The 27,809-nt window shown below is 38.9% G+C and overlaps 1 protein-coding gene across 8 annotated transcripts in view; it reads left to right on the top strand.

Moving 5' to 3' along the window:
- The window catches only part of LOC139759952 (E3 ubiquitin-protein ligase PPP1R11), a 54,975-nt gene that overhangs the window by 13,286 nt on the left and 13,880 nt on the right, over positions 1–27,809 (top strand). For 2 of the 8 annotated variants that reach the window (XR_011715181.1, XR_011715180.1), the window contains exons 3-4: positions 9,524–9,661; positions 22,451–22,593. Coding sequence is in view for 5 of the 8 variants with exons in the window: in XM_071682629.1 (XP_071538730.1) it covers positions 9,524–9,661; positions 11,044–11,117 (212 nt within the window). In the remaining 3 variants the exon portion in view is untranslated. The other 6 variants (XR_011715182.1, XM_071682633.1, XM_071682631.1 and 3 more) reach the window with 5 other exon arrangements.

Genomic DNA, 27,809 nt, shown 5'->3' with positions numbered 1-27,809 from the left:
ACATTTAAGTTGTTCAGGATAATCATTTAACATCTTTTCACATTTTTATAGGCTGTACAAGTAAGAAATTTTTGTCCTAATATAGCCTTAAAGTCGCTAAACCCTTTCACTACAGCTATGAGGATTGGCGGAATGCTTGCATAGTGCCATTGTACAAAGGCAAAGGGGATAAGAGTGAGTGCTCAAATTACAGAGGTATAAGTTTGTTGAGTATTCCTGGTAAATTATATGGGAGGGTACTAATTGAGAGGGTGAAGGCATGTACAGAGCATCAGATTGGGGAAGAGCAGTGTGGTTTCAGAAGTGGTAGAGGATGTGTGGATCAGGTGTTTGCTTTGAAGAATGTATGTGAGAAATACTTAGAAAAACAAAGGGATTTGTATGTAGCATTTATGGATCTGGAGAAGGCATATGATAGAGTTGATAGAGATGCTCTGTGGAAGGTATTAAGAATATATGGTGTGGGAGGCAAGTTGTTAGAAGCAGTAAAAAGTTTTTATCAAGGATGTAAGGCATGTGTACGTGTAGGAAGAGAGGAAAGTGATTGATTCTCAGTGAATGTAGGTTTGCGGCAGGGGTGTGTGATGTCTCCATGGTTGTTTAATTTATTTATGGATGGGGTTGTTAGGGAGGTGAATGCAAGTGTGAGTTTTGGAAAGAGGGGCAAGTATGCAGTCTGTTATGGATGAGAGAGCTTGGGAAGTGAGTCAGTTGTTGTTTGCTGATGATACAGCATTGGTGGCTGATTCATGTGAGAAACTGCAGAAGCTGGTGACTGAGTTTGGTAAAGTGTGTGAAAGAAGAAAGTTGAGAGTAAATGTGAATAAGAGTAAGGTTATTAGGTACCATAGGGTTGAGGGTCAAGTCAATTGGGAGGTAAGTTTGAATGGAGAAAAACTGGAGGAAGTGAAGTGTTCAGATATCTAGGAGTGGATTTGGCAGCGAATGGAACCATGGAAGTGCAGGAGGATGAAAGGCATGCAAGGAATAGAGTGAATTGGAAGGGTGTGGTATACCAGGGTCGACCTGCTATCAGTGGATTGAACCAGGGCATGTGAACCGTCTGGGATTAACCATGGAAAGTTTTGTGGGGCCTGTATGTAGAAAGAAACCTGTGGTTTCGGTGCATTACACAGGGCAGCTAGAGACTGAGTGGAAACGAACATGGCCTTTGTCTTTTCCTAGCGCTCCTCGCGTGCGTGGTTGTTGTTGTGGGGGGGGGGGGGGGATGCACTTTTTCATGTGTGGCGGGGTGACGACGGAATGGATGAAGGCAGCAAGTATGAATATGTACATGTTTATATATGTATATATCTGTGTATGTATATGTATGTATACATTGAAATGTATAGATATGTATATATGCGTGTGTGGGTGTTATGTACATACGTGTATTTCGGTGGGTTGGGCCATTTTTCGTTTGTTTCCTTGCGCTACCTTGTTAACGCAGGAGACAGCGACTAAGTATAATATATATATATATATATATATATATATATATATATATATATATATATATATATATATATATATATATATATGAATATTTATTTATTTTGCTTTGTCGCTGTCTCCCGCGTTTGCGAGGTAGCGCAAGGAAACATGAATAAAGACCCATCCACTCTTATACACATATATATACTTACACGCTCATACACCAACATATACAAACACATACATACACAGCCATATTCATTTATACACGTACAGTTTGCCGAAGAAATTCGCTGGAGATCCGACAGGTGTGGGGTATGGGTACTGGTCTGGTAACGATGGAAAAACCTCACTGCCAAACGTGTGAGAAACCATAACATTGCCCATTTTACAAGGAACTCCTACAATACATTATCTTCGCACGCACTCCTGTGATGTATGACAAAAAATAAGTTCGGAATTTTTTCTACTATCAGTGTGTTACGTATGTTTCAGCTGACAAGCTAAATGCCGTAGACTACTAATAGTATCGGCTTCCTTGATTATGTATTAATCCCGAAAAGGCCCAGTCTATAGGGGCACTTTGATGTGTCTGACTAGGGAAATGACTGAATTCGGTAGTATTTTCTGTGGGTTTAGAGGTGTTGGAGGCAGGCCAAACGGTTCCAATGACTACACGGTGATTGAGAGCAATAAATCCAAGAGGTTAATTTAACAGGACACTCTACTAGTCCATCTTCCAACAAACCTACGAGGACATTATATCTTGGCCCCTGTAGGCCAGGGGCTATCTTGATAGCTGATGTTAAACAAGGTGATAATTAACTGACATTTGTATTTCAGCAAATGTGCGTCTGTATGACCTGCTGGATTCCATAGAATTGATCCTTATGTTTCAAGTATGTACACTATAGTACGAAGACATATTCTTAGGTACTTTATCAGTGTTACTAGCCATATCTGCAGGACTCTCCCTTTAAATGTGTCTTTAGGTTTGATTTGTTTGTATCAACAATATCCATCACCAATATTGTTTCCACAACATACATTTTGCCCTTGATAAATTAATTGTAACCACCTCTAAACAACCTAATGGCTATCTGCATACCTTCTCCACTCTTCCCACACATACCAACCCCAGACATTCAGTGTACTTTTGATTATCAGATACTGCAATTATATCAAATTTATATTCCATGTAGACCCATTGTTAAAGCTAAAACATGGGCTTTATAAGGGCGTCGCTTGCTGAACACGTTTTATACTGGCTACTATTACGTTTTCCAGAGTTTAATGCCATTTGCCTGAATTATTGGTCTTTGTAGTAATGTGGCAGTTTATAATGCATTCATCTCAAACATTTGAATCGTATGCCTTATTTATGTTTTCTGACTTGATCAAAGATCTGCCTCGTGTCGAAAGGATAAATTTAAAACTCAATAACACATCAAAAATGATTAGATTTTCCTTGTAGCATATTTGAATTATATATTCTTGTGAGTATCTTTGGTGGTGATGAAGATATAGGTAATGGTTCACTGAGGGTAGAGGGAAGGAAAGGAAAACCCCTAATAACTTTTACCATCCCCCTTCAGCATCAGTGACCTCATGGCACCAGGTAGTGCATGGGTCGTCCTTCGTAGACCGTCTTGGGAGCGTATCTTGTCCCATGTGCGCGCCAGCAATGTTCTCTCCCATTTGTGCTGGAAGCAAAGGTTTTTCTCATTACAGAATGTAACCCGTCCCCCTGAACTGCATATCCTCATGCACGTAACGCCGTGCGGCGAAAGGTTTCCTCTCCATGCGATGTCGCACGGTTTTTCTTTCATGGCTAACGTTATTGCCATGGTGGACGACACCTTTGTGAAGTCGGTTTCGCACTGTACTATAGCCTGAAACTTGGGAGTTGTGGGTCGTCCCGGAGAGCTACAGCATTGGTCTTGAAATCCTCTTGTTTCAGCTGCAAGGATATGTTGATCCTCACCTGTGGCTTTCTTGGGTGCACTTGACCTATGATCTCGCACACTCCCCCCTCGAGCCATCTCCTCAACCACTTATAAACTGTACTTTGCGAAACTCCAAGTTCCAATGCTGTCATGGGCAAACCGTCTATCTTTCTTTATGCCGTTAATTCTACCTTTGCGGGCTTAGCTTATCGTGAAGGCGGTTCATTTCCATTGATGATAAGCTTGCTACTGCTGTCGGTTAGTTAGTTGCTTGTTTGGGCTTTAGACATATCACGTTAAAAAGCCGTCAACGTAAGCTACATTTACCAACCGAAAAATCTTTTAACACCTTCGGGTATTAGAAATAATTGTAAGACCACATACACTCTCACTATGTATGTGGCTCATGTGCTGCTGTTGAATGTAAGGACTAGTGCCGAACCATGGAGGTAAACCCGTTCATACCTTGGTTTCCCAGTTCGTATTAACAACATTTCATCCATTATTTGAAGCCGAATGATGATATGGGAGGGAAAGTTGATGTGAGTGGGTCAGGGCGTAAAAGCAAGTTTGTGTGTCACGATGAGTTGTGTAGGGAATTGAATGTTCGCTGCTAAAGCCTAGAGTAAATCGAGGTAAATGAGTACCGTAGATAAGGTTATCATTGATATCGACTAGTATGGTTATTATAATAATTTATGAAGCATCTTACAATTTCACAATCGAAATATTTTGGCTCTTCCCATTGTTAATCTTTCCCTCAACACTTCAACCCTTATATATTTCAGAACATACTCCCCACCCTCATATTGATACCCTCCCCTCCCCCTTCCCCTACATAGGTCTCCCCTGCTTGTTCATGCAAGCAGTCTGGAATTATTTGTTATATTTACCCTTTATAATCGATTAAGCGTTCAATAATGTCTTATATTTAAATCATGACACTGAACCGGTCAGTGTTAAATATACTCTATGTTCTTTCATATGTATTAAAACCTACTTTTCGCCACCCAACACTGTACGACAACTGCGACGGACTAGCCTATGAATGATTTTACTAAACACACACAACGGACGTTTTATATTTAAATTCTGATCCATGTTTTCTTTCATCCTCCTCATATCTTACTACTATATGTAAGACACACGATTTCTATCATATCAGTAAGCCTTCCGATTATAAACCTTACACACACGGCATACACTATGCAGTGTTACCAAATCTCCACCATACCCGTCAACCCTCTCGGACACAGTGAACTTATTGTCATCTTGTACTTATCATCCACTCTCGCTTCCCTTCGTGCACACCGCCTAACAGGAAACAGCATCACCTTCACCTGCGTAAGCAAGGTATCGCAAAGAAATCAGACCAAAAAGGCCAAATTCATTCACACTCAGTCTCTAGCTGGCATATGTAATGCACCGAAACCACAACTTCCTGCAGACGTTTCACATTCCCTGGATCATTCCATTGCCACCACGTTGACCCCGGTATACCACACAGTTCCAATTCACTCTATTTCTTGCACGCCTCTAACCCTCCTACATGTTCAGGCCACGATCGCTCGAAATCTTTTTCACTCCATCCTTTCACCTCCAATTTGGTCTCCCGTTTCTCATATATATATATATATATATATATATATATATATATATATATATATATATATATATATATATATATATATGTATATATATTATCCCTGGGGATAGGGGAGAAAGAATACTTCCCACGTATTCACGTATTCCCTGCATGTCGTAGAAGGCGACTAAAAGGGAAGGGAGCGGGAGGGCTGGAAATCCTCCCCTCTCATTTTTTTTTTTAATTTTCCAAAAGAGGAACAGAGAAGGGGGCCAGGTGAGGATATTCCCTGGGAGGCCCAGTCCATTATTTTCATTTTCTACTGTACATTTGATGGAAGGTACTAAATTGTTAAGTGAGGGGAGAAATGTTTGTAAATTTTCATTTGTTGGCCAAACACAAAGAACATCATCTACTTACCTACACCAAATTGCATTAGAAGGTAAGATATACTTTAGTGATTTTTTTTCAAAAAATTCCATATAATGATTACTTAGTATAGGTGAGAGGCTTACCTATTGCCATACCAAATTTTTTAGCAAGAAATTTCAATTTGATGGAGAATATTATGCTCAAAATAAGAAATATATATATTCTTTTTTCATACATATTCGTCATTTCCTGCGTTAGCGAGGTAGTGTCAAGAACGGAGAACTGAGCCTAAGAAGGAATATCCTTACCTGGCCCCCTTCTCCGTTCCTTCTTTTGGAAAATTAAAAACGAGAGGGGAGGATTTCCAGCCTCCCGCTCTCTCTCCTTTTAGTTGCCTTCTACGACACACAGGGAACCCGTGGGAAGTATTATCTTTCTCCCCATCCCCTATCCAATTCATTCTTTTCCTTACATGCCTTTCACCTTCCTGTATGTTCAGGCCTCTATCGCTCAAAATCTTTTTCACTCCATCCTTCCCCCTCCAATTTGGTCTCCCACTTCTCCTCGTTCCCTCTACCTTGGACACATATATTCTCTTTGTCAATCTTTCCTCACTCATTCTCTCCAGGTGACCAAACCATTTCAAAACACCCTCTTCTGCTCTCTCAACCACACTTTTATTATTACCACACATCTCTCTTAACCTTTCATTACTTACTCAATTAAACCACGTCACACCACATATTGTCCTCAAACATTTCATTTCCAACACATCCACCCTCCTCTGCGCAACCATATCTATAGCCCATGCCTCGCAGCCATACAACATTGTTGGAACCACTATCCTTCAAACATACCCATTTTTGCTTTCTGAGATAATGTTCTCGCCTTCCACACATTCTTCAACGCTCCCAGAACCTTCGCCCCCTCCCCCGCCCTGTGACTCACTTCCATGGTTCCATCTGCTGCCAAATCCACTCCCAGATATCCAAAACATTTCCCTTCCTCCATTTTTTCTCCATTCAAACTTATCTCCCAATTTACTTGACCCTCAACCCTACTTCCCAAGCCCTCTCATCCACAACCGACTGCATACTTGCCCCTTTCTCCAAAACTCTAGCATTCATCTCCCTCACAGCCCCATCCATAAACAAATTAAACAACCATGGAGACATCACGCACCCCTGCCGCAAACCGACGTTCACTGGGAACCAATCACTTTCCTCTCTTCCTACTCATACATGTGCCTTACATCCTCGATAAAAACATTTCACTGCTTCTAGCAACTTACCTCCCACACCATATACTCTTAATACCTTCCACAGAACATCTCTATCAACTTTATCATATACATTCTCCAGATCCATAAATGCTTCATACAAATCCATCTGTTTTTCTAAGTATTTCTCACATGCATTGTCTGTATAAGTGTGTGTGTGGGTGTTTATGTATATATATGTGTGTGTGGGTGGGTTGGGCCATTCCTTTGTCTGTTTCCTTGTGCTACCTCACTAACGCGGGAGACAGCGACAGGGTATAATAAATATATAAATGAATGTATATGTATATTATTTTATTTTCATTATACATTGTCGCTGTCTCCCGCGTTAGCAAGGTAGGGCAAGGAAACATGAAAGAATGGCCATCCCACCCACATACACTGTACATACATAAACATCCACACATGCACATATACATACCTGTACATTTCAATGTATACATACATATGCATACACAGACATATACATATATACACATGCACTTATTCATACATGCTGCCTTCATCCATTCCTGCTGCCACCCGCCTCACATGAAATGACACCCCCCTCCCCCTGCGTGTGTGCAAGGTAGCGCTAGGAAAGGACAACAAAGGCCACTTTCATCCACACTCAGACTCTAGCTGTCATGAGTAATGCACCAAAACCACATCTCCCTTTCCACATCTAGGCCCCACAAAACTCTCCATGGTTTACCCCAGACACTTCACATGTCCTGGTTCAATCCATTGACAGCACGTCGACCATGGTATACCACATCGTTCCAATTTACTCTATTCCTTGCAGGCCTTTCATTCTCCTGTATGTTCAGTCCCCGATCACTCAAAATCTTTTTCACTCCATCCTTCCCCCTCTAATCTGGTCTCCCACTTCTCCTCGTTCCCTCCACCTCTGACACATATATCCTCTTTGTCAATCTTTCCTCACTCATTCACTCCATGTGACCAAACCATTTCAATACACCCTCTTCTGCTCTCTCAACCACACTCTTTTTATTACCACACATCTCTCTTACCCATTCATTACTTACTCAATCAAACCACCTCTTACCATACATTGTCCTCTAACATCTCATTTCCAACACATCCCTCCTCCTCCGCACAATCCTATCTATCGCCCATGCCTCACAACCATATAACATTGTTGGAACCACTATTCCTTCAGACATACCCATTTTTGCTTTCCGAGATAATGTTCTCTCCTTCCACACATTCTTCAATGCTCCCAGAACCTTTGCCCCCTCCCCCACCCTGTAACTCACTTCCGCTTCCATTGTTCCATCCACTGCTAAATCCACTCCCAGATATCTAAAACCCCTCGCTTCCTCCAGTTTTTCTCCATTCAAACGTACCTCCCAGTTTACTTGTCCCTCAACCCTACTGAACCAAATAACCTTGCTCTTATTCACATTTACTTTGAGCTTTCTTCTTTCACACACTTTACCAAACTCAGTCACCAACTTCTGAAGTTTCTCATCCAAATCAGCCACCAGTGCTGTATCATCAGCAAACATCAACTGACTCACTTCCCAAGCCCTCTCATCCACAACAGACTGCAGACTGCATACAGTCAAAGCAGGAAAATGTTTTGCTGAAGCACTTTTGTGTATTTCATCACTTCTTCAGAGGCAAATTGATACAGATCACAGGTGAAGGAAATATTTATACAGAGACAATAGGAAACATTATCAGAGTCACTTCTTAGAAGGTAATTAACACTTGAGGACAGTGAGGGAAGCCCTCTGGAGACAAAGGGCATTAAGTTAACAGCCTGGACCTTACCTGATAAGTCAGATCAGGTCACATTGGCTTCACTGTGTTGTCAGCTGTCTTGCATAGATGACTATGAAACATGTAAAATTACACTTGAATTGAATAAACCTTTACTAATATTCATATTTTTACCATCAATCATCTGTATGAGTGCAGATTCAAACAAATCTATATTTAGAAAACTGTTACACGTTATGAGTGAGGAAGCCTTCATCTTGTCAGTAAGATGTGAATTTTCATTCATGTGAATGAATAGAGCACTAGATTTTTGACCAGTGTTTAGAGTATTTATGGTGACTGACATGAGATTTTAAGTCTTTGCCTGTCTGTCCCAAGGAAAAAGAACTACATGTTTTGCATGGTATTATGTAGACTACACTGTTTTCATTATTTGGGCTAATCTCGCTCAATGTTTTTCTTACAGTGCTCTCATAAGAGAAAACTAATTTCATACCTTTTTAGTCTAAGGGCACTAAATTTCAACTCACTTGTGTCTATTTGATATACCAATTTTGAACAAATGTCCAATACTTATTTCGTCATCTTGATTTGTAAACTGAGTACAGAGGTATGTGTACATCTCTTCCATATGTTAACAATCATTATTTCAATGAATCTTTGTTTTCCTTGAATACTGTCAGCTTGAAAAGATAAGTTTCTGCGATATTACTAAAGAAGCTTAAGGGACACATGTCCATGTCACCCATCCATACTCAGTTGGCCTAGGTGTACTTCCTATTCAGGATCCAGCTGCCATGACTGGGCAGGACTACCAAACACAGGTCTTTTGTGACTTTTCTTCGTGCAGAAATTGATATCTTTGTGCAAAACTGATTTTCTTGGGAGGAATCTCCTGTTGTCTTTGTCTTTTAAGCATTTCTTCACTTTGCCAAAATTTTCAGACTTTGGATTGATAGATGTTTATCAGGTAACATTATATTTTCATCCTAATCCTCCCTCTCTCCTGTGAAATGAATATGCAGTATAGATAAGTTGCTCTTACAATTATGCTAGGAAATTTTTATTTTGAAAATCAAGAACAAAGATCTTGAATTTAAGATGCACTCACTAATGTTGAAGAAGTTTTTATGCTCTTTATATATGCAACTTATTTACTCCTTATGTATTTCATTTCAGGTTGTTGTGTGTATGTGAAACCACATGAACTCAATGAAAGCAGCTCAGACTCAGAAGATGAGTGTGAACATTGTTCGGGCCATGTAGAGAAGAAGAAGAAGAATCAGCCACATTTGGAAGAATCACAAGGAAATGGAGGTACAGTAGTACAAATTTTAGTGAACATTTTACAAGTTTTTTAACAATCTGAGGATATATTTGCTCAAAAATTCCACTCATTTTATTCTGTACAACACATTACATGGAATGTCCACAAAATCAAAGTACAGTGGCCCCATAGGTACTGCTAATGACATAGCATTGGAAGTTTGTGATTTACAAACAAATGTAAGATAATGCTCCCCAGTTCCAGTGCTTACCAATGGATGGCAGCAGACTGCTTGCTTTATTGTTTGGCAGGCTACAGAAAGGCTTCACAGCCATGTTATTGGACACTTCACTTATATTTGTAGTGAAAGGGGTCAAGCACATTTATTGTTTTTGCTCTTATAGAATGAAACCAACAGAAGAACATCATCTTGCTGGGAGTTCATCATCTTAAGCATTCACATAATGACTGATGCTGTTAGAGAAATCAAATAAATTTGTTTAATGAAAATCTATAGGCTTTTTGATGCAGAATGCTATGATATCGGAGAATGATTATTCAGTAATATATATTTGGTTTTCAGGCTGTTTCTTTTTTGGGACATTGTTGATGGCATACAAAAGTGTAATCTTTTTTGGCATTGTTTTCAAAACAGATCCCTGATACCGATTTATATTTGGTTACATTAGATTTATTTATGAGGAGAGTTCTTATGTTAATCATGCCATTTAAGCCAAAAATTTCTGCACTCAGTATTTAGACATTTTGGTGATAACTATGCATACTCTAGAGTAATAATAACCTGTGTTAGTATTTTCTTAATGAATCTAAGTTATTCATATACTCATTTTTTGAGGTGTTTACCATACCTGAAACCGTCAAAATGATTAAATTCCATCCTTTGTGAATGTATTTGTATTTACAGATTATTGATGATTTTCAAGTATGCCAACTGCTTCATTGTTTTTTGATTTAACATTTTTATCGAAGTAATGGTGAAAAACATGTTCCTATGTTCAACTTCCTGAATGTCCTTTGGTTAAGAAAATTATGGTCTTATTATTTCTCAGATGAGTTTTGGCAAACTCTGTTTTTAAGATATTGCTTCACCAGCTTAATATCATTATATTGTAAAAGTATGGTTTAAGCTTAAGTCCTTGTCTGCCTCCTTATACATTTTCAAAGGTGGTCTCACATTTCAATACTTTGTCATCTCTTCTTTGGCCTTGATTACCATCTTCAGACATCTGGGCATGGAAATGGCAAGGGTTTTGAAGTATTCTAGGTCCAAGTTTTGGGTCCATAGGGTCTAGAGCTCCTGAATGAGGCAGGGCACTGATGAAGTGTTGCAGGAAGTAGCTTCCTAATTATGCATTCTGAGCGCCTATTGTTCCTAGAGTCATTATGTTAAGGTACAGTTTCTTGCTTCCAGGTGAGGATTTGGTCTTTCTCCTCCTTAGAAAGATAAGAGCCAACCATCTTGAAGCACAGGTGGAAAAAATATAGTGCCCAAAAGTGAAATTGCCAAAATGAAGTGGCAGCTAAGAAGAGTAAAGAATAAAATATCCTTCCCGAGAGAGAGCCTGAGGCACTCTGAGGGGGGGATACTGGTGCTCAATCTGTTTGAAACATTAGTCTCAGTGACTAGATGTACAATGATTTCACCCTGAAAGCATCGTTTGCTTGTACACACAATATACCATAGCTGTGTATTGCTTCTGAAAATATATATAAAGTGTTTTTTGGAGACATTTTGATAATAGTAACTCCTGTTGTACTGAGGTCCCATGGAAACTACAGGGGTTATTTTTCCTGGAAGACCCATTGTTTGGCAAAACTGCTGTTGACTTATGGGAAATAATGGGTTAAAAAGACATGTTAACTCCTGTAATGAACACTTCAAAAACATTACTTAAAGGCCTCTCCATGCTTTTTGGTACAGTTGTTAAAATGGTTGCCATAACCTTAAGTATGCATACTAAAAACTGCAGGTGGTAACACTGGTATGCAAAGGAATGCTGTCTGAAATATTGATTGTTTTTAGATTTGGACTCCTTACTTTAAAAGAGACGGAGATAGAATGGAAAGAGCGTAGCATTGAGCTACCAAGATGATTTATGGGCCAAAGAATAAATCCTGTGAGAGCAGATTGAACTACTTGAATCTATTTGATTTAGAAAACAAAAAGTTAAAGGGTGATATGATACAAGAATTCAGAATTGTCAAAGGCTCTGATAATCATGATCTTTCAAGTTACGTAAGACTTGACTCATTTGATTTCACCTGTAGAAAATTATATAATCTTGTGGGCAAATATTTTACCTTGAATTTGGTAAAGTACCTTTTTTAATTCTAAACAGGATTGTTGACATATGGAAAGATTTGCCAGTTACAGTGGTTTAAAGCAGTACTGTAGATAAGTTTGAGAGTAGACTTGATAAGTATTTCATGTTAAGCCCATGACTTAACATTATTTATGCCTCCTTAGTCATATTGACAATTTGAAGGTTGTTCTCTGCATTATCTGTATACCCTCTAACTTTTACCACACAAATCTGTGCATTTCTGATGTCTCTCACTGTCACTATCACAGTGGTCTGTTGCTGTTTGTATTCCTTTGTAAATTTCCTCCTCCAGTGCTGAAAAGTTATCAAATACTTGGGAAGTAGCTGAAAATACTTTTGATATTGCCAGGAACCTTATTTGTCTGAAATTGAAGTGTTCATTGTATGATACAGTAAACTTATACTGGAAGGCACTCCATGTACATGTCTAATATTCTAATAAGCAGACATTACAACATGAGTTTAGGGCAATATAGTGGCTATTCCTCTTTGAAATATTAGTGTATTGCATCATTTGGGCAGAAGTGTTTATAGTTTGCCTGTTAGATACAGAAAGTATTTTTACAATAGTTTTTCCTGATACTGTGTGTGCTTTCATGACTTCCATTGGCAGTTAGGATATCTGAACATTTTATGTAATTGATCATGATAGTTAATCCTGAGAGTAGGGGAGAAAAAGACTCTTCCCATGGTGTGTATTTCACTGAATATGATTTAAGGTGTGTGGGAGTGGGGAACTGAACATCCTTCCTTGCTGTAGATGGAACATAAGAAGGATCCTTGGAGTCTCTGTCATCTTTGTCCTGCACTACCTCCAGAAGATGGGAAAGACAAGATGGTATATAAAAGATAATGTGTATGTAAAGCATTTATTAAGCACCTAAATGTATTTATGAAGCATGCAAGAAAATTTTGATATGACTCTTAGGAGAGAAGGGATTTTTTTTGTCAGTATCATTGATTGGAGATACTGTCTTGGAAGGTGCATTTCAATTTAAGACTTAAAAAGCAGCAAATGAAGATGCTAAAATCATGCTGTGTTTCTCTCTTACCAGTCCATTTTCTTTTCAGAATCACGCGATGGAAAGTGAACAATAACTGTGCAAGTCCTTATCATTGGTTAATGCAGATAATGATTGCTGTAATCATGTCATTTTCCTTTATACTTTGTTATAGGAGGAATGTAAACATGAAATAAGCTGAATTTGTGGTGGTTAGGACTATATATGGCTATTTCCCATACCAATATCACTGTACTATCTAGTGTAGATGTAATTGTTACTAATGCTCTCCTGGGGCCAATTGTAGTTACCAGAAAAAAACTTAGAAATTGAATTGTGGAGTTCATTTTAGTTTAACTCATCAAAAACAAGAATTACAGTATATGCAGTAAAACAGTGATGCTACACAGTGGAGTAGTGTGCTGAATTTGCTTTGCAATGAAAATTTTGAAATGAGAAAATTTAAAAGGTTACCAATATTTGGCCAAATAGTAGACAAGGAAGTATCTCAAACATTACTGGGATAGTGCTTATATATTTTAAATATATGTGAACAGAGTTTGAGTGAACTGAAGAGTAGTCTATGCTGTTCTACTATTGAGCGTTGAGTGGTGAGAGCGGTAGTGGCTTCCAGATTGTGGGAGTGAGCTGTTTATGTATTATAGTGGAGGATATTTTTGATAGAAAGTTGTCAGTACACATTACATATTGTTAATGGTTGATACGCAAGTACTGTATATAGCTCAGCAGTTAATGGAAAGTAAAAAATGTTGAATATTTATTTCGGATGGGATGCATTTGCCATTTGTATGTTCTTTCTGAGACATTTTATAGGGTGTCTGGCTCACTGATGTCTTGTAGTATTGTTATGTTTATTGCTGTTAAGTGAACTTTTACCTTGAATTTTTTAGGAGTTATGAAAGACCCAGATATAGTTGTCATGAATGCATTGAAAATTTGGTAGTTGGTTCGCACAGTTGCCATGTATGTCATGATTTTGAAAGGATTTGTCTAGATTTGTAATGACTGAATTTTACTCTTTATGGACATTTTTCTGGGAGGGGAAATGCTAAGATGAAATATGCATTCCATCTTAATATCTTATCCATTATTGTCAGACAAACTCTTCCTAGTCTTGCTTGTGAGTTATATCAGTGAAAATGAGAGGGAGTACTTTACCATGGTCTGTATGCGGGATATGGGTGTCTTTAAGTGTTGTAGATTGGTGTTGGATTTCGAATACAAGGTAACAGGTTTACTATCTGCTCTTGTCTTGTAATAGAAATGGTAGGGGGGGGAGAGCTTTAATAGAATGGCAAATAGTTTATACCTGCCAAATTTATGATGCTGTAATTGATTGTGAAATACTTGTACATTAAAAGACAGTAGCTAACACGTGTTACATTGCACTAACAGTTTAAAAGTTGAGTACTGCTTTTTTGGGAGGAACCATGCTATTGTAAGAATAAGCAAATTCCTGGAACACTTGGGTTGTCTTTGTTACATTAGTCTTCAAAATTGCATATTTTTATCATAATGAAAAAGGGTATTTCCATATCTTGTTAAAGGAGAATTCACCATTGATGGGAATAGGAACATCACGTCTTGGTGTAATTTTATCCTCCTCAGCAGAACAGATATGAAAGATCACTGGGTTGCACCTTGGTATGATATTTCAGTGTACGTAGCCATAAATCTTTCTGTAGGAGTATTGCCTGCATAACAGTGTTGTGTTGCCATACTCTGCATACATACAACACATAAAGTTGGATAATTGATTGTAACCATTGAACTTAAATGTTAGTTTGGACTTTGTCAAAATCATGATAGTTTTCATGTACAGAAACGTGGGTATAGAAGTAGGTGTCATCATCCATAACATTTATATGTAGTAACTTTTATTTAGTTTTTCTTCATCAGGCATATAATTACTGTGTTTTATTTGTGTTTATTTTTATGCTTGTGATATAATTTGTCTCCTCCACTGATACTGTATCTTGGCAGTATCATTGGTATAGAAATATAAAAGAACATTCCCACATGTGTTAGTTTCAGTGTTAGACAGCTGCACAGACTTTACTAAAAAAAATTTAAGTTTCCTGAGCCTTATACTTATCTCAATATTTGTTTTGTATTCTATAAGGAACATTCTTCTGAAAAGAATAAAATCTCTGTATAATGAAGCATCAACTTGCTGTTTTCTAGTGTCATTAAAATCATTGAATGGCAGCATGTATAAAATTATTCATATGCTTATTTGACATGTGGTCTGTTCTTCACTGTATGCTCAAATTTGTTTTTCTAAAACTTTTCATTGTGCAAAGATTTGAAACACACTATAGCTTAAAATGAACTCCTTTTATAAAATGAATACACTGTTCTTCTTTAAAAGGTTCACAATATGTACAGTTCTATTCATACAAGAAAAAGAATAAGATACCTATTTTGGCTGATTTTGAATTTTATTTATTTTATTTATTTATCTCTTCGAACCATATATAAACCTAACCTAACCCTTCCATTTAAAAGCAGCAGTGAAGAATATTGCTTTTGGGTATCTTTAGAATTTAAGAAAAAGAATTATGTGATTACCACTTGTGTGGTATGGGAAGAGAGAATATGTGGTGTGAGGTGGTTTGATCGAGTAAGTAATGAAAGAGTAAGAGATACGTTATTTATTTATTTATTTTGCTTTGTTGCTGTCTCCCGCGTTAGCGAGGTAGTGCAAGGAAACAGACGAAAGAATGGCCCAACCCACCCACATACACATGTATATACATACACGTCCACACACGCAAATATACATACCTATACATCTCAATGTATACATATATATACACGCAAACATATACATATATACACATGTACATAATTCATACTGTCTGCCTTTATTTATTCCCATTGCCACCTCGCCACACATGGAATAACAAACCCCTCCCCCCTCATGTGTGCAGGTAGCGCTAGGAAAAGACAACAAAGGCCACATTCGTTCACACTCAGCCTCTAGCTGTCATGTAATAATGCACTGAAACCACAGCTCCCTTTCCACATCCAGGCCCCACAGAACTTTCCATGGATTACCCCAGACGCTTCACATGCCCTGGTTCAATCCATTGACAGCACGTCGACTCCGGTATACCACATCGTTCCAATTCACTCTATTCCTTGCATGCCTTTCATCCTCCTGCATGTTCAGGCCCCAATGACTCAAAATCTTTTTCACTCCATCTTTCCACCTCCAATTTGGTCTCCCACTTCTCGTTCCCTCCACCTCTGACACATATATCCTATGGTCAATCTTTCCTCACTCATTCTCTCCATGTGACCAAACCATTTCAAAACACCCCCTTCTGCTCTCTCAACCACACTTTTTATTTCCACACATCTCTCTTACCCTTACATTACTTACTTGATCAAACCACCTCACACCACATATTGTCCTCAAACATCTCATTTCCAGCACATCCACCCTCCTGCTCACAATTCTACTCATAGCCCACGCCTCGCAGCCATACAACATTGTTAGAACCACTATTCCTTCAAACATACCCATTTTTGCTTTCCTAGATAGTGTTCTCGACTTCCAAACATTCTTCAAGGCTCCCAGAATTTTCGCCCCCTCCCCCACCCTATGATTCACTTCCACTTCCATGGTTCCATCCGCTGCCAGATCCACTCCCAGATATCTAAAACACTTTACTTCCTCCAGTTTTTCTCCATTCAAACTTACCTCCCAATTGACTTGATAAGTGTGGTAATAAAAAAGTGTGGTTGAGAGAGCAGAAGAGGGTGTATTGAAATGGTTTGGACACATGGAGAGAATAAGTGAGGAAAGATTGACAAAGAGGATATATGTGTCAAGAGGCGAAGGGAAGAATGAAATGCGGGAGACCAAATTGGAGATGGAAGGATGGAGTGAATATTTTAAGCGATCAGGGCCTGAACATATAGGAGGGTGAAAGGTTTGCAAGGAATAAAGTGAATTGGAAGGATGTGGTATACCGGAGTCGATGTACTGTCTATCGATTGAACCAGGGCATGTGATGCGTCTGGGGCAAACCATGGATAGGTTTATGGGGCCTGGATGTGGAAAGGGAGCTGTGGTTTGGGTGCATTACACATGACAGCTAGAGACTGAGTGTAAATGAATGTGGAATTTTTGTGTTTTCCTGGTGCTATCTCGCTGGAAGGGGTGGAATGCTGTTTCCTGTGTGGCGGGGTGGCGATGGGAATGGATGAAGGCAGCAAGTATGAATATGTACATGTGTATGTATGTATATTTCTGTGTATGTATATGTATGTATACATTGAAATGTATATGTGTGTGTATGGGTGTTTATGTATATATATGTGTATATGTGTATATGGGGATGAGAGAGCTTGGGAAGTGAGTCAGTTGTTGTTCGCTGATGATACAGCGCTGGTGGCTGATTCATGTGAGAAACTGCAGAAGCTGGTGACTGAGTTTGGTAAAGTATGTGAAAGAAGAAAGTTAAGAGTAAATGTGAATAAGAGCAAGGTTATTAGGTACAGTAGGGTTGAGGGTCAAGTCAATTGGGAGGTAAGTTTGAATGGAGAAAAACTGGAGGAAGTAAAGTGTTTTAGATATCTGGGAGTGGATCTGGCAGCGGATGGAACCATGGAAGCGGAAGTGGATCATAGGGTGGGGGAGGGGGCGAAAATCCTGGGAGCCTTGAAGAATGTGTGGAAGTCGAGAACATTATCTCGGAAAGCAAAAATGGGTATGTTTGAAGGAATAGTGGTTCCAACAATGTTGTATGGATGCGAGGCATGGGCTATGGATAGAGTTGTGCGCAGGAGGATGGATGTGCTGGAAATGAGATGCTTGAGGACAATGTGTGGTGTGAGGTGGTTTGATCGAGTAAGTAACGTAAGGGTAAGAGAGATGTGTGGAAATAAAAAGAGCATGGTTGAGAGAGCAGAAGAGGGTGTTTTGAAATGGTTTGGGCACATGGAGAGAATGAGTGAGGAAAGATTGACCAAGAGGATATATGTGTCAGAGGTGGAGGGAACGAGGAGAAGTGGGAAACCAAATTGGAGGTGGAAAGATGGAGTGAAAAAGATTTTGTGTGATCGGGGCCTGAACATGCAGGAGGGTGAAAGGAGGGCAAGGAATAGAGTGAATTGGATCGATGTGGTATACCGGGGTTGATGTGCTGTCAGTGGATTGAATCAGGGCATGTGAAGCGTCTGGGGTAAACCATGGAAAGCTGTGTAGGTATGTATATTTGCTTGTGTGGACGTATGTATATACATGTGTATGGGGGTGGGTTGGGCCAATTCTTTTGTCTGTTTCCTTGCGCTACCTCGCAAACGCGGGAGACAGCGACAAAGCAAAAAAAAAAAAAAAATGTGTATATGAGTGTTTGGGCCATTCTTCCTCCATCTCCTTGCGCTACCTCGCTGATGTGGGAGACAGCAATTAAGTATAGTAATAATGATAATAATAATGGAGGGAACAAGGAGAAGATGGAAACCAAATTTGAGGTGGAAGGATGGAGTGAAAACGATTTTGAGCGATTAGGGCCTGAACATAGAGGAGGGTGAAAGGCATGCAAGGAATAGAGTGAATTGGAACGATGTGGTATATCAGGGTCGACATGCTGCCAGTGGATTGAACCAGGGCATGTGAAGCATCTGGGGTATTTTGTGGGGCCTGGATGTGGAAAGGGGGCTGTTGTTTCGGTGCATTACACATGACAGCTGGAGACTGAGTGTGAACAAATGTGGCCTTTGTTGTCTTTTCCTATCGCTACCTTGCATGTGCTCGCAGGGGGAGAGGGTTGCCATTTCATGTGTGGCAGGGTGTCGATGGGAATGGTTGAAGGCATCAAGTATGAATATGTACATGTGTATATATGTATATGTCTGTGTATGTATATGTATGCATACGTTGAAATGTATAGGTATGTATATGTGTGTGTGTGGGCATTTATGTATTTGTATGTGGGTGGGTTGGGCCATTCTTTCATCTGTTTCCTTGCACTACCTCGCTAATGCGGGAGACAGCAACAAAGTATAATGAATAATAGATAATGTCTTTACTTGTATGTGTCTAAAAACATGCACACACACACCCCACCACAAGCCGGGTACTATTTATCAACCAACCTTGAGGGGAGCATGAACATCTTAATCAGCTGTAAGCTGACTGTTGCTCCCTGGGTTCAGGCCCATGTGGGTTTGACTCTGGTGAGGCCTGTATGCACTAACAGTCAATAATGCTACTCCATGTGCAATTACCAAACTGAAATTACTATTTTGAATTGTTCAGAGAGATAATTTTACACTTGTAGGGAGATGGAAGTCTTACACTTGTGGGGCCCCATCCCTTGAATATTCTAAATTATCATACAGCTTCTTAGATTTATGTATGCTGCCTGCATTAACCAGCCCAGTTAGTCTGTTCCTTTCATCCACCACTCTCATAATATGAAAGTACTTTACATCTTGTTAATCAAGTTTTTAGCTTAATTTCACGTTTTGTCTCCTTGTTGCTTTGTCCCTTCATATCGAAGAACTGTTCACTGTCTGCATCATTAGTTTGTTTTGAAAACTTCAAGGTTGTGAGAACGTCAGACCTCACTCTTGTTTCTTTCAAGTTGGGCAAATATAAAGCCTCTACCCTTTCTTTGTAATTCTACTTTTGTTAATTCTGGAACCATCTTTGTTGCTCTCAATGGACCTTCTTTGTTAGTCCTTTATGCTTCTTTAGGTGTTGTTACCAAACTTGAGAAAAATATTCTAGCTTTGGCATTATGTAGGATATGAACAGTGTGGCCTTGAGCAAGATGGTACGACTTAATTAAGATTGTATGACCCTAGAATAAGAGGGTACGACCTTCAGCGTGACGATACGATATTTCCTAATTCATATACTTGAAAGCTATTCTAATATTTGCCAGAAGAAATTTTGTCTCCTGAATTATTCTCCGAATGTGGGACTCTGGCTACATGTTAGAGATGATGTCACCTCTTGGGTGCTTCTCATGCACAGAGATATTTCCTTATTCATGTACTTGAAAGCTATTCTAATATTTGCCGGAAGATAGTTTTTCTCCTAAATTATTTTCCGAGTGTGGGACTCTGGCTATGGGTTAGAGATGATGTCACCTCTTAGGTACTTCTCACACACAGAGTTCTGAGATTTATTTCCTGCTAGATAATAATCGTACTGAGGCGCCTGTAGTGGACAGGATTACAGCTGAGATGCTGAAGTATGGAGGATGAAGTGATAGACTGCATGCATTTTTTTATATGCATTTTAGCATTAGCAACAGATGGTTGTGCTTGAGGATTGTGTGAGAGCTTAAGTCCATTAGAACTACCCAGTCTGAAGGTATTCTAAATAGTGAGGAGAATGATATATATTTGCCATTGCAATTGTATAGTTATTGTTTATATGATGCCTGGCCCTGAAACAACATTCTGAAGTTTCCATGATAGTTTTTTGCAATTCTTTTTATTGCATGTTTGTTTTATAATAGTTATTTGTAACAAAGTCTGTTTCTTTATAAGGTCAGCTCACATGAAGCATGCGAACTTGAGTTTTGATATCACTCTTATTGAGGACTGAAAGTGTTTAAGGCAGTTTTCTTTTTTAAGGCCAAACTATGTTGTAAGAGAAATGAACCAGGTTTTCCATTAATCCATTTTTGGATAACTTAACGTTGAAAACTCTGATCTTGGTTCTTGGAAACATTGTGAATTCAACCTGCTTAGGGAATATAAGAATTTTTGTTTTATGGTCAAAATATGTTTTACCTAAATTTCTCATTTTTGGCTCAAAATAAAACCAGGCTGGAAGCATCATTCTAAAGACATTGTATGTTTTTTCATGTTTTAGCATCATGACTGTGTATAGAATATATGGCTAATGGTATGGCAGTGAAACACATCTCATTAATTTCTTGCAGCCAGTCTTCCATGCTTTTCAATTTACATCTGCTTAATACCTGTCTATTTGCTAAACTTTGATTGTAGAAGCACTTCATTTTTAGTTTTAGTTCTTCTGTGTACAGAGGCAGGAATTATGCTATTGGTTGGGAGAACTTTAAAATTACTAACCAGGGATTTACTAAAGGATGCATGACTCTACAAACTGTTAAGGCCCTTTTGTCACATACATCTAGCAAAATCTAATGGATGACAGGTTTAGAGGTTGAACAGGACTTTTGCCAATAAATGATTACCTTGGTGCTTTCTCCTATTGCAAGGTGTTTTACTTGAGGAAGATAATCCATGCCAAGACTTCAAGAAAAGTGTCCTAGATGGTCATTTGACAATGAATCACTTTAAAATGTTCATTCTACATCTTGCAACCTAATGTTCCTGCTAAGTAGATCTTCCTCTCTCATAGATAGATGAATAAAACTACATGGTGATGGGCAAGTGAGAGTGATATCATTTAAGAAATCAGCTTTATTCCTGAGAAAAGCATGTTTTTAACTAGACTTCTCATTTGCCTTCTCCTGTTGCCTGGTCCACCTTCACCCTTTGGGTGGGACACCTTCCAATGACCTTTGCAGCTCAAGAATGAATAATTTGGTAACTGAGAAAAGGAATTTTGATATGATGTCTTACATGGGGCACAGGGGTAAGTTTAACAGTTCATTATAGTGACAGTGTAAAGTGAATCTGTGACACTGCCCTTCAGGATACTTTATGATTTCATTTTTTGTATTCTTTAGATATGATGGTGGTATGATTAGTTATGTATTCTCCTACCTCACCAAGGTAAATCAGACAGCTATAAGGAGAACCACATGGTTAAGGGCAAGTGAGTTAAAAGTTTCTCCAGTATATTTTAGAAAGTGATTAATGTGTAAAATGGCTTAAAGTGTCACTGTGAATGTACTCATATGCTGCTATGTGATACCATATAATTCTTAATAGAAAAATTTAACATTTGCAAAGTACAGACGTATATCATTCTCATTGTTCTTGTAGAACGCTTCAGTTAGTGTAATTTGAAAAGAAAGATCTATATGCCCAGAAACTTTACCTATTTACATTGAACAAATCCTTTGTAAACATTTCCAGCCTACAGACATTACAGTGGAAGCAGTATTTGTTAAGGAAAGGCTTGGACATAAAGTATTTTAGATTATATCTTCTCAGCGAAGACTGATTTTTCTAGATGGTGCTACAATGTTTGTAAAGTCATTTTATTTCAGTTGTGTTGACGGTACTATTCAGTATATGAAATAATAGTCATGTTGTGTTCACTTTTACTCCAGAAAATTTAATTCCTTGGCAATTATGTGAGCAGAATCAAAAATATAGGATTCATGTAAAGGCTTCTTATCATCTTATTCAAAACATGAGTTAAAAGAATAATTCTGTTTCAGTGGTTCTAGACATAAGGAATTGGATTGACATGATACAGACTCTTGGAATCATATAAGTTTGTTGAGAATCAGTAGTGACTATGTATGTCTTTTACTTAGACAGCCTGATTTTGTTTTTTAAGGGTTGGGTGTAAAATAACCAGTTGTCATGGAAGTTTGATGGGCATAACCATGGCAGTCATTGCAGTACACAAATTTGCGTACATGGATGTTCCTTAACAATGAAGGATCTTCAAATAATATTGATGCAAGAAATGATGCAAATGTGAGTTAAAGATGTTTATTTGTTTGGATTTAGAGAAAAAAAGGTAGTGCAAAAAATATGGATAATTTCTTTAATTTCATTAAATTTGCCTTCAAGACTGCAAAATTGCATGATTTCATGTCGTGTCTTTCTTTATATTGTGTTTATAATTGTCAGAAATACGTCACTGATAGATGAAATGCTCTTATTGTTTTACTCCACGTCAACAAATGATATGATTTCGGCTGCTCATTTTTTTCTTAAGTAGTTGGAGAATAAAACTTGTTTTACCAGAAAGATCACATTCCTTACTCATAGATTTCAAGTATTTTTGCATTCAAAACAGCACTATGTTGAGCTGATCCTGACTGTTGAATGTCAACAGTAAGTTAGGATCACCCTAAAGCACCTACTTTAAAACTTTATTTAGATAAATCAAGTAAAGAATGGCTATTTCATGTCTTTCTGTATTCATTTCTGTGGTCTCGATATTTTACATGAAGAAATCATTTCATTCCTTGGTGCAAGTTTGTGCAAAACGATAACAGTGTTAAATACATCTTCTGGAGAAGTGGATATTTGCATGCTCAACCATTCCTAGACCAGGAACTTATTAGCATAAGCATTCTGGAAAAGCCATTAACCCCCAGTCTGAAGAAAGTTCAACAAATATATTTGAGATATGCAGCTTATATCCCTTCATAGTTATGTTGATTTTTTAGTTTGATATATTTTATTATTATCAGTGAACATCATGATAAAGTGATATTTCCTTATTTGTTGCAACTGATTTATTTCACATATCCCTGCTAGTTATAAGCCCTAATAGAAGGCTCTTGATTTGGTAAATGTTTTTTATAAATGTTATTATTATTTGGTAGTCTGTTTCTTGCACTTTTGATGGCACTTAATCTCAGAATGCCTAAAAGTATATGTAACATTGCAACCATAATATATGTGTGTAGAAACACCCTCAGATATTTGGCTATTACTCTTGATAAAAGACATGCTTTATGTACAAAATCCCTTCTGTATTTTTCTCTTCTCTGTGGTCTGTTCCATGAACATGAGATATATTCCTTGGGCATATATGGGTCAAGACCTTCCAACCCTCAAGATTCTCAGTGTGGTGATGCCAGCCATCTCTCACCCTTTGTGAATCTCCCACCTATGGTTATAGCCACTCACTTATTCAAGTTCCTACTCTCGACTAATCAGTGACCACAGCCAGGTTGATGTCATTAAACTACTCACTCCCAGTCTGTTTGAGTTCACAGTTCTTTGGGATCACAAGCTGTCAAGATATGCTGCCATCAGACTGGTTTTTCTTCCTCATAGATCAGTAAACTTTTATTTGATCATTATTTGATTTATTGAGAATGTATGATATATTTTTGCATGTACATATTCGTCATTTCCTGTGCTAGCGAGTTAGCGTTAAGAACAGAGGACTGAGCCTTAGAGGGAATATCCTCTCTCTGCCACCTTCTTTCTTCCTTCTTTAGGAAGATTAGGAATGAGACGGGAGGTTCCAGCCCCCAGCTCCCTCCCTTTTTAGTCGCCTTCTACAACACGCAGGGGATACGTGGGAAGAATTCTTTCTCCCCCATCCCCAGAGAGGATATATATATATATATATATATATATATATATATATATATATATATATATATATATATATATATATTTATTTTTTATTATACTTTGTCGCTGTCTCCCGCGTTTGCGAGGTAGCGCAAGGAAACAGACGAAAGAAATGGCCCAACCCCCCCCCATACACATGTATATACATACGTCCACACACGCAAATATACATACCTACACAGCTTTCCATGGCTTACCCCAGACGCTTCACATGCCCTGCTTCAATCCACTGACAGCACGTCAACCCCGGTATACCACATCGCTCCAATTCACTCTATTCCTTGCCCTCCTTTCACCTTCCTGCATGTTCAGGCCCCGATCACACAAAATCTTTTTCACTCCATCTTTCCACCTCCAATTTGGTCTCCCTCTTCTCCTTGTTCCCTCCACCTCCGACACATATATCCTCTTGGTCAATCTTTCCTCACTCATCCTCTCCATGTGCCCAAACCACTTCAAAACACCCTCTTCTGCTCTCTCAACCACGCTCTTTCTATTTCCTCACATCTCTCTTACCCTTACGTTACTCACTCGATCAAACCACCTCACACCACACATTGTCCTCAAACATCTCATTTCCAGCACATCCATCCTCCTGCGCACAACTCTATCCATAGCCCACGCCTCGCAACCATACAACATTGTTGGAACCACTATTCCTTCAAACATACCCATTTTTGCTTTCGGAGGTAATGTTCTCGACTTCCACACATTCTTCAAGGCCCCCAGGATTATCCCTGGGGATAGGGGAGAAAGAATACTTCCCACGTATTCCCTGCGTGTCGTAGAAGGCGACTAAAAGGGGAGGGAGCGGGAGGCTGGAAATCCTCCCCTCTCGTTTTTTTTTTTTTTTTTTTTTTATTTCAAAAGAAGGAACAGAGAAGGGGGCCAGGTGAGGATATTCCCTCTAAGGCCCAGTCCTCTGTTCTTAACGCTACCTCGCTAATGCGGGAAATGGCGAATAGTATGAAAGAAAGAAAAAATATATATATATATATATATATATATATATATATATATATATATATATATATATATATTTTTTTTTTTTTTTTTGCTTTGTCGCTGTCTCCCGCGTTTGCGAGGTAGTGCAAGGAAACAGACGAAAGAAATGGCCCAACCCACTCCCATACACATGCATATACATACGTCCACACACGCAAACACACATACCTACACAGCTTTCCATGGTTTACCCCAGACGCTTCACATGCCCCGATTCAATCCACTGACAGCACGTCAACCCCGGTATACCACATCGCTCCAATTCACTCTATTCCTTGCCCTCCTTTCACCCTCCTGCATGTTTAGGCCCCAATCACACAAAATCTTTTTCACTCCATCTTTCCACCTCCAATTTGGTCTCCCTCTTCTCCTCGTTCCCTCCACCTCCGACACATATATCCTCTTGGTCAATCTTTCCTCACTCATTCTCTCCATGTGCCCAAACCATTTCAAAACACCCTCTTCTGCTCTCTCAACCACGCTCTTTTTATTTCCACACATCTCTCTTACCCTTACGTTACTTACTCGATCAAACCACCTCACACCACACATTGTCCTCAAACATCTCATTTCCAGCACATCCATCCTCCTGCACACAACTCCATCCATAGCCCACGCCTCGCAACCATACAACATTGTTGGAACCACTATTCCTTCAAACATACCCATTTTTGCTTTCCGAGATAATGTTCTCGACTTCCACACATTCTTCAAGGCTCCCAGAATTTTCGCCCCCTCCCCCATATATATGGCAGTAGGTCACCCCAGGGAGATGCAGATCCAGCCCACACCAACCAGTCTTCTTGAAATGGGCAGTCGTTCCCACTGAACGAAACACCGCCCATTCAAAGCATCACATAAAGCACACTCATTACTTCCAATATCCATGCCAATAAAATCATCACAAAAACAATGCAGAAACTGAATGCCCACAGGCCAGTGAATGATATGAGATTTGGACAAGAATCTCTTGACATCTTTTAGAAACAATTCATCTACTCCACTTTAGATTATCCCTCACCAGACTGGCCTTACACCCTCTCAAAAGTAAATAAACAAAAGCTGAAAAATCACACAAAATAGTGCACTTGGAACAGTCACTGGATGCTTAGCAACCACAAATGCTCAACACTTACACAGTAAAACAGAGAACCTCCCACTACAATCCTAACTCAGTATGCTCAGCTCCCAGTTATGTGCAACAGCATTAGAGTCTTCTCACCCAAAACACTCCATAACTAACCACCAATCCCAAGTTGAAATAAAGAGCTCACCCTTGCCTCACACTTCGGTAACCTCTTCTCAAAAATCCCTCCCCCACCAACAAGTATAACACCAGCAAAACATAGATGTGCTGAAGTAACCCAACAAGCATGAAACAACTTCCCTCCTAACTCAGTCATCAGATCCAACCCACTAGATATACACCCATCAAAAGCCACCTCCAGACAAACAGTCACACTTTCTCATGTATGCTCTGGGTATCACCGATCCCCACAACACTACAAACATTGAGATTCAAGTAAGAAACTGCTAATGTCTTGAGTTTGGGGGAGTGTGTAAAAGGAGAAAATTGAGAGTGAATATGAATAAAAGCAGGCTTATTAGGTTGAGCAGTGAAGAGGAACAAGAATTGGGAATGTGAATTCGAAATGAGGTATTTTGAAGGAAGTGGAGTGTTTTAGATATTTGTGTGTTGATATGACAGCAAATGGAACCATAGGAATGTGAATTTGAAATGAGGTATTTTGAAGGAAGTGGAGTGTTTTAGATATTTGTGTGTTGATATGACAGCAAATGGAACCATGGGAACTGAAATGAGTGATAGTATGGGTGAGGAGGCGAAAGTCTTGGGCGCATTGAGGAATTTGTGGTTAGGACAAAGATGGCTTTGTTAGAATTTATAGTAGTCTCATCTGTATTGTATGGATGCAAGATATGAGCTTTTGATAAAAGGTAGAGAAGAGGGTGGAAATATTTGAAATGAAATTTATAAGAACATGTGGTGTGAGGAGGATTAATCAAATAAGAAATGACTATGTAAGAGAAAGGTGTGGTAGTAAGAGCTGCAGAGGATGTACTGAAATGGTTGGATGTATATAGAGGATGATTAAGAGGGTATGCATGTCAGAAAGGAGGTAACATGGAAAAGGTGGAACCACAGAGGACATGGAAGGTTTATGTGAAAATGCTTTGAAATTTTGGGGCCTGAACATACAGGAGAGTGAGACATGCCAGGGATAGGGTGAATTGGAGTCTTATGGTATACAGGGGATGACATGCTATCAGTGGACTAGACCAGGGCGTATGGAGCAATTAAGGAAAACCATAATGGTCTGTTCTGGTTGTGATGCATTTTACATGATGGCTGGAGAGTGGTTGAGCAAATGAGACTTACTTTCTGTTCCTGGTAATGCTTCATTGATTTGGGAAATTATGAAATAAATAATGAGAGTGCAGGGCAGTTAAGTAGAAAGTGCTCTGTGTTTTTATTGTGGTAGTTGCACTGTGGACATGAAAGATCTTGGGGTATACTGAAATATTTATATATTTATTATACTTTGTCGCTGTCTCCCGTGTTTGCGAGG

Source organism: Panulirus ornatus, chromosome 34 (assembly GCF_036320965.1).
Source record: "Panulirus ornatus isolate Po-2019 chromosome 34, ASM3632096v1, whole genome shotgun sequence".
NCBI classification, from domain to species: domain Eukaryota; kingdom Metazoa; phylum Arthropoda; class Malacostraca; order Decapoda; family Palinuridae; genus Panulirus; species Panulirus ornatus.
The sequence above is the reverse complement of the archived record's forward strand: the minus strand, read 5'-3'. Positions and strand labels throughout refer to the sequence as shown.